The sequence below is a fragment of the Lactuca serriola genome, chromosome 8, assembly GCF_051521515.1.
Source record: "Lactuca serriola cultivar US96UC23 chromosome 8, Lser_US96UC23_V15, whole genome shotgun sequence".
NCBI classification, from domain to species: Eukaryota; Viridiplantae; Streptophyta; class Magnoliopsida; order Asterales; family Asteraceae; genus Lactuca; species Lactuca serriola.
The window spans coordinates 179,345,156-179,357,255 of record NC_136415.1 but is presented as its reverse complement, the minus strand read 5'-3'; the positions used below and the strand labels follow the sequence as shown (position 1 = coordinate 179,357,255).

Here is a 12,100-nt window from a genome sequence, read left to right as displayed (position 1 = left end):
AGACGATAATATTGTATATTCTTGAAACCGAGACGTGTGAGTTGTAATTATGATTCGGTTACACATTGATAATATGTAAACACACCAGTAACTTGGTGTTATAAAACATATTGTTGTGTGTAATTTCATAAGTAAGAGCAAGCGAGCATTTGCGTCAAAGTTTATCCATTCCTTTTACCCAAAGTTGGATAAAAGCGATATATGTGGGCCCCTCGATTATTTAGTGATGACACCCTAAGTGCTTGGCCAAGTCGGGACTAAGTTGATGTGTTCAATTGTAGTATGTTGTCAGTCGTCATAAATCGGATGTAGGGAAACAATACATAGACAGAGAGAATGATTAAAATTCATGTATATACGATATCTTGAGAATGGAGGAATATATGATCCCTTATCTAAAGGACACGCGTATCTGATAAGATCAGAGTTGACAGAGGCTTTTGAAAGCTACGATTGTTGATCAGGTTCTGAAGTCATGCAATATAGTTATTAGACTTATCCAAGTGGGAGACTGTTGGATTAGTGTCTAAGTCCATAATTATTTTGGTATGTACTTGACCCGATTGTGAGCATGGTCCTTTTGGGTTGCCTTCACCATAGCAATTTGTAGGATGCATTAAGAAGAGAAAGGCTTAATTATGATTTATTAATATATTATGAGAATAATATATTAAAGGAGAAATCATATTGTTTAATTAATATTAGTCAAGAGTTAATTAATAATTAATTTAGTGGCTGAAAGAGATTAATTAAACTTAGGGGACTGGAGTTGTAATTATAAGATAATTGCAATTGGGCTATGGATCACCTAAGAATAATAGGTTGGATGAATTCTGTTGGAAGCCCATTAGAAATTCGTCCAAGGGATATTCTAAAGGGGTCCATGGGCTGCTTAGGGCCTAAGCAGTCAGATTAGGGTTTCCTAAGTTCAAAACCCTAATAGCCTAAGTATATAAAGAACCCCTAAGCCCCAAAAACGTGGCTATCCTTTTGAGAGGGTTTCTGGACGTCTTTTGGGTGCTCTTCTTCTTCTCTTCTTCATCTAGTTGCTTAGTGTTGTTTGTGACTCCATTAGAGGTGCAACACTTGAGGCACTAAACTTTCTGAAGCCAAGGAATTGATTGTTATTACTACATAACAATCAAAGGTATTCTCTAAATCCTAATTCAGATTATAATATGTTAGATCTAGGGTTTATAGCTTTGGATATTCAATTGCATGTTTATTAGACAAACTAGATCCAAAATCTATTAGGGTTTGCATGTACACCATATGAATGATGTAGTTCTCAAAACCCATCAACATACAACCCTTAGGGCACTCCACTAGATGATTACCAACCTACTGGTACTCTAACTAGGATACCACTACTCTTATATCCTGACACACAAGGATATACACTGTAACACATAATATAGTAAGGGAACTCACTTGAATCGAAGACCCAAGGAATCACATAAACACCCACACTCCCTGGACCAATCAGTCTGACGAACCGACTAACACCAAATACATAAATCCTTAATCAATAACTGAAGTCCTTCAAGTTTGACCCAAAATCAAACAAGTCAAAAGTTAACGCTCAACGGTTAAGAAAAGTCAACGGTCAACACAATGTAGAGACCTCTTGGCCACGTCGTGGGCATGTCAGACAAAACAGTCGACATGCAGGTCCACGCCACGTTGTAGCAATCCCTTGGCAACGTCGTGGTTCCTTCTAAAATGACATACTCTTTATTAAGTGCTTAATCCCTATAGATCTAAACTCATAACTTCATATCCGATTTGACTTAATGGATAAAGTTTCCAACTTTATCCATTAGGACTCCACCACAAGGCAAGATCTACAATTCTATATCTAATAAGTCTTTATTGTGACCCAAACTTGTGCATGGACACAAGATGATTCCAAACATGGCTCTTTTCTCAATCATCAAAAGCTTAGAGACCATAAGAGGACCATACAAGCTCTGGAGTTCCTCAAACTCTAAGAGCATCCATGGAAGGGACCAAAACTACCCAAAAATGATCCCAAAACTGAATCTAAAAGATGAAATGCCAAGGTATGAACTTTAGACCTCAAATAGCTCAGAAATCAGAAGATAATGATGGATCCAACCAGATCCTTGCTTCCTTGCACCAAAGTGAACTTCCTACTTCCTCAAGTTTTACTAATTAAAGTCCAAAGAATATGCTCTAAGTCAAGAAAATAGGCTCTCAAACATGCATGGAGGGTACGGTTTCGTGTTGAAGGGTTGGAGGCTGGAGAGAATGCCTAAATTGTTGAGATTAGGTGCTTAAATATGGAAGAAACCCTAAGAATCATGGGCCTGCTCTACAGCAGCTGCCACGTTGTGGTCGTCACCTTGTCATGTCGTAGTGTTAATCAGAACACGAGATACATAAGTGTCATGCCACGTCGTGGCACTCCGTGCACCACGTCGTGAGATAAGGTTTTCCTCAAAAACCTTATCTTTGACCCCTTAAAGTTTTCAACCGATCAACTTTGAAAAATAGGTGTTACATTTCGACTTCAAACGAAAGAGTTACGACAATTTAAAAAAAAAAGACAGATTTTACATAGTACCGAAACATAATACAGTTCAACCAAAAAGTCCAATGTCATGGGGCTTATAACTCGATGAATATGGAACCAAAGACGTTTATGTAGTTTAAAATGAACTACAAACAATTAAATACACGTTGAAGTAAATCTTGTCATTCCAACTTCAAACGAAAGAATTATGACATTTTAAAGAAGAGAACAAATTGTGCATAGTGCTGGAATAGAAAATAATTCAGATTTGATACCCTATGTTATGGGGTGTAATTCAATCAATATGTATCCGAATAACGTGTTTTTTCTTTAAACTGTCATAATTCCTTCATTTGAAGTTGGTAAAATTTTTAAATTTAGATATTACAAGCAATAAAGAATAGAGAATATACAAAATTTTTAAATTTAGATATTTATATATGGGAAAAAAATAGAGAGGGGTCATGACAATTTTCTTCTGTGTGTGGTGCTCAAATTCGACATGGCAAGCCTTTAACACGGTTTTTGCTGAGTCCTTTGCAGAAAAAACCAAAAACTGGTTAAGGAGTAAACATGGAACCGAGAAACGGACTAAATACCACTTTCCGGTTCCAATCAGTTCCGGTTCCGTTCTACTATCAAGTGTGTTATCTAAAATGATATCGGAACCGAACCAACCCGAATTAGATCGGAACCAAAAACCAAAATAATGAATCAGGCAGGGGTGGACCTAATAGGTGTCCCGGTGTGGCACCAGCAACACCTTCTTTTTCTGTCCATAGTGAAATTTTTTTTGAGTTTTTGATTTTTTTTACTTATTTCTTCTATATCGGCAACACCTACTATATATTCCTACGTCCGCCCCTAGAATCAGGATAACCAAATTAAATACAACACTATTACTCGGTTCCAACCTATTTAGGTTTCAATTCAAATTTTTGGTTAAAAAACTCAACAATTTTGAAAAGGATAATAAGAAAAAGAAAAGAAAAAAAACATGACTAAAGATGACGAAAGAGGATAGGTAAGATTGTTACTCCCAACAGTACACACTTATTTACCTCCCCTTCCCAGCAAAGCTACTACGCCTCTTACTTTCTCTCTCTTCATGTCAGAATCAAAATGTGAGCAACTGATCTGAGAGCCATAATACCCAGACCCCATTCAGCAAATTTGTTATTGTTTAACATTTTGGGGCTACCAAGTCGTAATCAGCCATGGCAGCTGCTCTTGAATGCTGGTCTAGCCGTACGAGCACTGATGAAGACATGGTGGAGCAAGGTCTCATGCGAACCGGAGACAGATCGGAATCTTCAACCGCCGCCGTTGATACCTCTTCATCTTCCTCCTCCCCCTCCGCTTCCGCCGGTGCTTCTCTTAAAGACAGTTCCATGATGCAGAAGAAGTTTCAGAAACTCAGCCGCAATGTATCAGAAGCCATTGCGTCTCTCAAGAACTCCTTGAATCTCGACCCGGCCCGAGATTCGAATCCGACCCGGATCGATAGTTCCCGGAAACATGTCTGGGGAAGCGTCGTTCGGAATTTGACTCAGCTTTATCCCGGAAGTCAACTCCCCGAGAAGCTCGTTTCCAATATCCGGAAGCATTATGATTCTCTACCTCTCAGGTCTTTACTCTATCAACAAACATCTAATCTTAGGGCTTTGTAAATTCAAATTTTCGTAACACCCATCATTGCTTTACCTTCTTTAATCTCTGTTTTTTTGCTAAATCTGATTAAAAACTATAAAATCATGTTCATGGTGATGTACCCGACAGTTATGCACAAGCAGGATTCGAAATGAAGGATGTGTTCTTACATGTTAGATTGATAGAACAAGCATCAGCTGATGACCTCCCAGCTATAATGATACAAGAACTTTCAGACGAAGAACCTCAAGGATCTGTTTTCAAGCTCACTTTCGCCTGCAATTCATCACTTTCATGGCCAACCATGTCGGGAGCACTAGATACGTTATCAATTTCTTGCAAGAAGATACAGATCTTTGAGAAAAAAGGTTTCACATTAGGAGTCATTCTTCTTTCGATTCCAATCCAACCAGAGCAAGAGAAAACATTCAAATCCCGGATAGAAACCGCTTTGAAATCAGCTTTAAAAAAGCCGAATAAAACAAATTCTATGAAGCTCCCATTTGGGCTTTGTGGGTGTCAAGAAGAGGGTACAAAGGGAAAAGAGTTTGGTGAACCCGAAGACGATTCCAACACCCAAAATTACCAAAATGGGGTCGAAACATTGACTCCAAGTTCATCAAAATTGAAACTAGAATTACCTCTACCCAAATCATCAATAGTAATATCCGTTGATGAATGGCAAACAGTTCAATCCGGAGTCGATGAGATCAAGAAATGGTTATTAAACCCCGATAGTTTAGAGTTCATCGATCAAATTGGATCCGGTAGATTTAAAGGAACATACAAAGGTAAAAAAGTCGGGATCGAGAAGCTAAAAGGGTGTGAAAAGGGTAATTCATACCAATTTGAAATCCGAAAAGATCTTCTAGAGTTAATGACATGTGGGCATAAAAACATTTTACAATTTTATGGTGTATGTATCGATGATGTTCATGGTTTATGTGTTGTGACTAAGTTGATGGAGGGTGGATCGGTTCATGATCGAATCATGGTTAAAAACAAAAAGATTCAAACGAAAGAGATTATACGAATTGCTTTAGATGTTGCGGAAGGGATGAAGTTCATGAATGATCATGGTGTTGCGTATAGAGATCTTAACACGCAACGAATTTTATTGGATAAAAACTTGAACGCATGTTTAGGTGATATGGGCATTGTTGGGGCTTGTAAAAGTGTGGGTGAGACTATGGATTATGAAATGGATGGCTACCGTTGGCTTGCTCCCGAGGTTAGTTTTCTTTACTCATGTTAATCTGTTAAGTCGTTCTTTCTGTATTAAGTTAAAAAGAAACAACCATATATAAGATTAAATAAAAAAAGTAACAAAAATTTCAACATCATTAGGTGACCATATTAGACATTATTATCACTCTTGCTTAACTTTTGGCTTTATTAAACCACTTGCATCATTTCACTTGATAACAAATGCATCCAATTAATGACACAAGTTCCATCAAATTAGTTTCCAATGATGCCCTCCACTAACAAATTCAAAAAACAAAAAAAAAACTATTATTTTTATACCGTTTTATTCCGTGATGCGGGACCCACAAAATAAAAACAATTTTTTTTTACAGATAATTGCGGGGGACCCGGAAACGGTCACGGAGACATGGATGAGCAATGTGTTTAGTTTTGGAATGGTGGTTTGGGAAATGGTGACTGGGGAGGCCGCATACTCCGCGCTCTCGCCCGTACAAGCTGCGGTGGGGATCGCCGCGTGTGGGCTTAGACCCGATATACCGAAAGATTGTCCTCAAAATCTCCGGTCTTTAATGAACAAATGTTGGAATAATATTCCTTCAAAAAGGCCTCCGTTTTTGGAGATTATTTCGTTGTTGACTCGGTCAAACAATAACAGTAACAATAACAATAACAGTTTTAGCAGGTGACAGAAGAAATTGATGTTTAGTTAGCATACAGAAATGCATGGGTTGATTTTGCAACATAAAATAGTTGCGATAAAGATGTTCATACTACCAGCCATGGTTTCATTTTGATTTTTTTTTTGGGTTAAATGCTAGAAATAGCAACGTATTTTCATTGGTTTATTTTATTATAACATCATGCTTCCATTTCTTTCTATTACAAAAGCGTGTTTTGAAAAAGGTATCTATTTAAATACAAAACAAATTTTACTGGATTTTACAAAATATTGGATAGATTTTCGAAATATAATGATGTAACTGAAAAAAATGGAAAGAATAATGTTATAATACATAAGTAAATGAATATACGTTGTTGCTTTTGGTATGATTTGATTTTGGGGGAACATGGGAAATCGTTAAAAGGAGCTACAAAGAGATGAAAATGTGAAGTTTTGGAGTGATTGAAGGGATTTTGTCTTGAGTTTGATGTTTATGTTTGTAGTTGTGGGCCCTTTATGTCTTTGATGTGAAAAGTATATGAAATCTTTCTTTTGGTTCATTTGCATACCTGTCTTTGAACTTTAAGAGATCTGTATTTATTTTTTTAATATATTTACGATGTATGAAGTTAGAATATAATTTATATGACTTTTGGCTAAGTTTTGTTCAAAGATTCTTCAAAATAATGAAACTTGTATATGAAAAATAGTCAAAGATGGAGGACAAAAGATTCAAAGAATATGAAAACAAGTGACCTTTTGGATTTTTGCACAAATATTTCTACTCTACAATTATTATTAGTTTCTTTTAATATTATTAAATAGGAATCAAGTTTTATACTTATTTATCTATATAGTATACACCTCGTTTTTTTTTTCAAATCAAATTCTCAACTTTCAATTTTGTTTAAATGATAACCTTTTCTATTTTTTTTCTTTGTTGTGTTGTTATAAAACTTTATTTCACATGGAAAAATTGTAGAAAATAGTAACTTATTTTGCTCTTGTTACCGATATAGGCTATATACTTTACTATTTACCAATAATTTTGTTTGTATTTTTACTTTTCACCCATACTAGCAATGTATTTTGTATTTTCCTACTCTTAATACAAACATACTTATATTTCGCTTGTATCTACTTATATGGTCAATGTATTTTATTTTGATACATAATGTTATTTCTGAAGAAAATATAAACACATTGTTATTATGGGAATTTTTTATAAATATGTTGTTACATTTATATGTAAATATGTATTACAACAAACTATAGTTTTCATGTTACTTATTATTGGCAAAAAGTATAAACATGTTCCTATTTTGGTAATGATGGGTAATTAAATAAAATACATTGAGAGAGAGAGAGAGAGAGAGAGAGAGAGAGAGAGAGAGAGAGAGAGAGAGAGAGAGAGAGAGAGAGAGAGAGAGAGAGAGAGAGAGAGAGAGAGAGAGAGAGAGAGAGAGAGAGAGAGAGAGAGAGAGAGAGAGAGAGAGAGAGAGAGAGAGAGAGAGAGAGAGAGAGAGAGAGAGTCCTTTTTTTCACAAAATAGAACAATTATGAAGCTTGATCAATAGTTAGGTGTTTGTTTTTTCGAAGCTAAAATGCTTGAAGTCTGCGGATCATTTCTGCTATCTGTAACCCTTAGCAGAAGAGGGGGACCAAACAACTACAACATATAATAAAAAGTCTGTTTGTTTTTTAACCTCTGCAGACTGCTACAATAAGTTAAAGTAAGGCGTGAAGAAGTTTGAAACAGAGGGTTAAATGCTGCGTCATGCAGCACACGCGCAACAGTTTTTAAGTCAGAAATCTTCCAAAAAACAAACAATTGTAAAGGGCCAAGTGCTACGCGGCGCAACAATAAATGGTTAGAAGTGTTCTTTTTTTTAAAAAAAAATAGCACCTTAGTGTTCCTTTTATATATAAACATTTTTACAAAATTAGAATAAAACTAAAATTTGATTCCTATGTAAATTAAACTGTTTTGGAATAACTCCAACCCAACACCAAAAATCTTAGAGTAAATTATACAAATGGTCCCTAATTTATTTTTTTAACTCGAAAGGTCTCTATAGATTGGTTTTGTTACGCTTTTGGTCCCTACTATTTATTTTTGTTACACGCTTGGTCCCTGTCTTACCTAAAAATACTATTATTTAAATACGGAAAAATGATGGGGTATGTAAGGTATGTTGAGGGTGTGGGGTTGGGGGTGTGTCTATTTAAATAAATTAAAAAAATTAAAGGTAGAATAGTCTTTTTAGGTAAGACAGGGACTAAGCGTGTAATAAAAACAAACAATAAAGACCTTATGAGTTAAAAAAATAAGTTAGGGACCAAACGCGTAAATTACCCTAAACTATAAGGACAATTTGTGTAATTTACTCAAAATCTTACTTTCTGCACCAAGTTGGTGATAATCTTCATTCAATCTCATTTCATTACTTACATCATTTTTTCATATAAAAGACATAACATCAAATTTAGTATAATATTATTCATTTACATCATTCAACGTTTCATGTATTACTTTTAGTGCCTCAAATTTTATTTATTTTTACTTTATCAAAAATATAACTAGGTATATTCAAAATATAATAATTATTAAACAGTTCAATTCTAGATTAATATGACTAGGTATATTGTACATGTAATAATTTATTTGGTTATAAGTTTGTAATAATATGTTATAAAGTTTTTACAAAAAAAAAGATGTAAAAAAATAGTAAGTTGAAGGTATTTTTGACAATTTATATAAGACTAGAAACATATATACTATAGGATATACTTTTCGATGCAAAAATGGTATAAGATTAAAGATAAAACAATATCGAACCATTTTTTTACACCATTTTGGTATAAAAATTTAAGCTATGTTGGAGATGTTCTCATAAGCCGTCACATCATCGGTCCACATCAACAACAAACATATTCATGTCAACAAAAAGATACAAAATTTCACAAGAATAGAACACATGCTATCAATGCTAAACACATCTCTCAAAGTCTTGAAACATCAAAAATATTTATTAACTTTTATCGGCACCTTCGTCAAAATAAGATGCTCCCCTCACCCGAAACGCAAGTTGTTTGGAATGCTTTAGCACACGCCTCTCGTCAAAGCTTTCCCATCCTTCAAACTACAATCACAACCCTTGGATCAAATTCATCTGACAACTGCTTTCCAATCTCGGCCATTGATTGTTATACAAAATACTAGCAACTTTGGATGAAAATTACATACCTCTCGAAGCATGTCCATTGTTATTTCCGTGCCATGGAGGTCTAGGGTTGAAAGTTGGGTGCAATTTTTTAATAGTGTCATAGGAAGTGATTTAAGCCCGTTGTTGTGGAGATGTAAAGCCTACAAGTAGTTGAAGACAATCTTAATAAAGTTGGCCCAGATATAGACATGACACTGACATGACATGACAGCTTTATACTGCGTTTGACACGATTGGACTGAGATGTGAACCCTACAAAATTTTCAAACTTTTGTCCAACCAAAAAATGCGAAACAAGGTGGGACATAGACTTGCTCTCGATCGCAATCTCTCATCTGTGCAAAAGACGTAAATGCCCTCCTCATTCTGTTCATAAAAAATAGCCATAGAAGGCTTAAACTTAATACCTTGAGATTTCCTAAATTGCTGAAAGTTTCTGGAAGCTCTACAAGAAGATTTGATGAAAGATCAACCTGTATAGTGTATAGATTCAAATTATGGATAAAAAAAACCGAATTTTACAAAAAGGAGTCGGATTTCAGAGATAAATATGAAATCTCTTACTTCAACAAGAGAAGAACAGCTCCCTATGCATGAAGTGATGGTGCTAATCCTTCATATAAAATATAAATTCTCATTAGATGTCTCATGAAAATTGCAACGTTTTTTTCTTATTGGTAAGTCTTTAATCGATAATTTAATTGTTAGAATTTAGAAAATTAGCCATGATAAAGAGTGAATATGAACATGTTACCTATTGTCATTAGCTTCTAAAACCTCGAGATGAGCTAGAAATCCTATTTCATCAGGAAGACATGTTAACTTGTTGTTTGCAACATGAAGTTCCTTCAAAGTAGTTAATGCTCCCAAATCGGAGGGTAAAGTTGTCAAACTGCAAATATTATATCATCAATGTAGTTGGTATGAAAGATAATTGTTGCAAGGCCATTATAAGACAAAGAGATGCTTACAGATTCTGGCTCAAAGACAGAAAAGAAAGAGATTTTAATGATGAAAGTCCTTTCCAGCTAACAGATTCGTCTTCTATGCAGTTTGAATTCAAGAGAAGTTTCTAACAAATAAAGGAACAATCAACATATTACTACTTTTTTTTCAACAGGAATCTTTCATTCAAATTAACAAGTATGACACTCTTACCTGCAAAGAACTCAATCCACCAATAGCTTCGGGTATATCTTGTATCGAGTTACAACTGAGATCAAGAAATCTTACAGAAGATCCACAATTCCATACTTCTTGAGGTATGACCTTTATGTCACCATTAGAAAGTGCTATGACTCCAGTAAGCTTCCATCTTTCAAATTGACTCTTCACGACAGTCGCTTGTTTCTCCTTTCTATTGTTCTCAGAAGTTCTTCTTAAATTTGAGACCACCGGAGATTCCTTTTTGATCGGACCACTCTATAAGAAGCAAAAATATTCCCTCAATCAAAACCTAATACACCCAATTCCTTAACAATCACATTCAACTGACAGATTGCAAATTCTAAACTAGATTACTGATCGATACACATGAATTTTCAAATTACCCCTTGATGTAGACCCTGGGAAGCTAAGAGCTGGATCTTATAGACTCCATTGTATGTCCCCAATGAACTAAACTTCATTTCATCGTCAAGAATTTTCCCTGTAACATTATGTTCCTTGAAATTAGTTTTTTTTTTCGTGTGTTGAAGATGATGCGTGTTTGGTAAACAGGGATGGTTACCTTTAGCGATAAGTTTTTGACCGCGAGGAAGAACATCGGTGAGTGGTTGAAGCGCAGACTTTAGGTCTTTAACGGTTGATTCAACAGAAAGGTTCACCGGTATCGATCGTCCGTTGAACTTCACGCTAATTTTAATAGTGTTTGCGGGATCGCTTCCGTCACCGGTAGCGCCGTTTGTCGCCATTCCGACCTCTCGAGCTCAAACCAGTTTGCAATAGAGGATGATATACAACCGTAATTGCAAAAATGGTCGTAAAAAATGTAATTTTTGTTGTGGTTTGCTCCAAAGAAAAAAATTAAATTTAATACACTTGATATTTTATTTTTTCATTTCTTCTATTTACTTTTTTAATTATTAAAAAAAGCAAATATATATATATATATATATATATATATATATATATATATATATATATATATATATATATATATATATATATATATATATATATATATGTTCAATTGAGAAAATAAAAAAGGTTGAAAATGGGGGAATCATTCTCAGCCAATCTAACATGTTCAAATTAAAAAAATGCGCGTATCCATTTTCATTAAGCATATCTTTGTAAATTAGCAACTTTTTTACATAGAACTTACCTGTTCGTGTTATCAATTTCCAATTTGATGACATCTTTATCTCGTTTGAATCGGATATGAGAAATTCATTATTAAGATTATTTTCTTTATATAACTCGTTAGCAATTATACATATTCATTCCATTAATCGTGAAGTTTCGCATCTGTGTTTCAGTTTTCTAATTCGTTTTCAGTTTCCGATTTAATCAGGTATGTATATCGTTTGAATCGGATAGATCGGAGTTCATTATCAAGATTATTGCTTTTTATAATTTGTTTGGAATTACGCTTATTATATTCGTTTTGGAGTTTTTTCATCGGAGTTCATTATCAAGATTATCAAGTTTCGAATATGTATTGGAGTTATTTCATTGGATTTTTGTTAAGTAGTTTGAGATATTTATTTCATCAGTTATATCGTTGTAGTTTTTACGCTCTGTACTGAGAGAGAGTGCTTAATTACATCATCTGATCATATATGATTTAAGTTTCTTTCAGATATTTTATACGTT

General features: G+C 34.5%; 2 protein-coding genes across 2 annotated transcripts; one reads left to right on the top strand and one right to left on the bottom strand.

Annotated features, from left to right (window-relative positions):
* The first annotated feature begins 3,588 nt into the window (after window positions 1-3,588).
* Window positions 3,589-6,716, top strand: LOC145068775 (serine/threonine-protein kinase STY46-like). Its single transcript, XM_079015773.1, has 3 exons — window positions 3,589-4,163; window positions 4,316-5,417; window positions 5,767-6,716. The coding sequence occupies exons 1-3, from the start codon at window positions 3,754-3,756 to the stop codon at window positions 6,079-6,081; spliced, it is 1,827 nt and encodes a 608-aa protein (XP_078871899.1). The 5' UTR covers window positions 3,589-3,753; the 3' UTR covers window positions 6,082-6,716.
* A 2,163-nt stretch (window positions 6,717-8,879) lies between these two features.
* On the bottom strand, window positions 8,880-11,267 carry LOC145070585 (LRR/ubiquitin-like domain protein). Its single transcript, XM_079017526.1, has 9 exons — window positions 11,013-11,267; window positions 10,834-10,931; window positions 10,442-10,705; window positions 10,255-10,355; window positions 10,038-10,175; window positions 9,848-9,896; window positions 9,691-9,756; window positions 9,304-9,423; window positions 8,880-9,199 (listed from the first exon to the last, which is right to left on the bottom strand). The coding sequence occupies exons 1-9, from the start codon at window positions 11,194-11,196 to the stop codon at window positions 9,089-9,091; spliced, it is 1,131 nt and encodes a 376-aa protein (XP_078873652.1). The 5' UTR covers window positions 11,197-11,267; the 3' UTR covers window positions 8,880-9,088.
* Between the last annotated feature and the right edge of the window lie 833 nt (window positions 11,268-12,100).

Coding starts and splice junctions, on each gene's coding strand:
- LOC145068775 (XM_079015773.1), top strand. CDS start 3,754: ATGGCAGCTGCTCTTGAATGCTGGTCTAGCCGTACGAGCACTGATGAA. Junction 4,164..4,315: donor TATGATTCTCTACCTCTCAG/GTCTTTACTCTA, acceptor TGTACCCGACAG/TTATGCACAAGCAGGATTCG. Junction 5,418..5,766: donor ACCGTTGGCTTGCTCCCGAG/GTTAGTTTTCTT, acceptor TTTTTTTTACAG/ATAATTGCGGGGGACCCGGA.
- LOC145070585 (XM_079017526.1), bottom strand. CDS start 11,196: ATGGCGACAAACGGCGCTACCGGTGACGGAAGCGATCCCGCAAACACT. Junction 10,356..10,441: donor GTGGATTGAGTTCTTTGCAG/GTAAGAGTGTCA, acceptor TTTATTTGTTAG/AAACTTCTCTTGAATTCAAA. Junction 9,897..10,037: donor TTAGAAGCTAATGACAATAG/GTAACATGTTCA, acceptor TTTTATATGAAG/GATTAGCACCATCACTTCAT.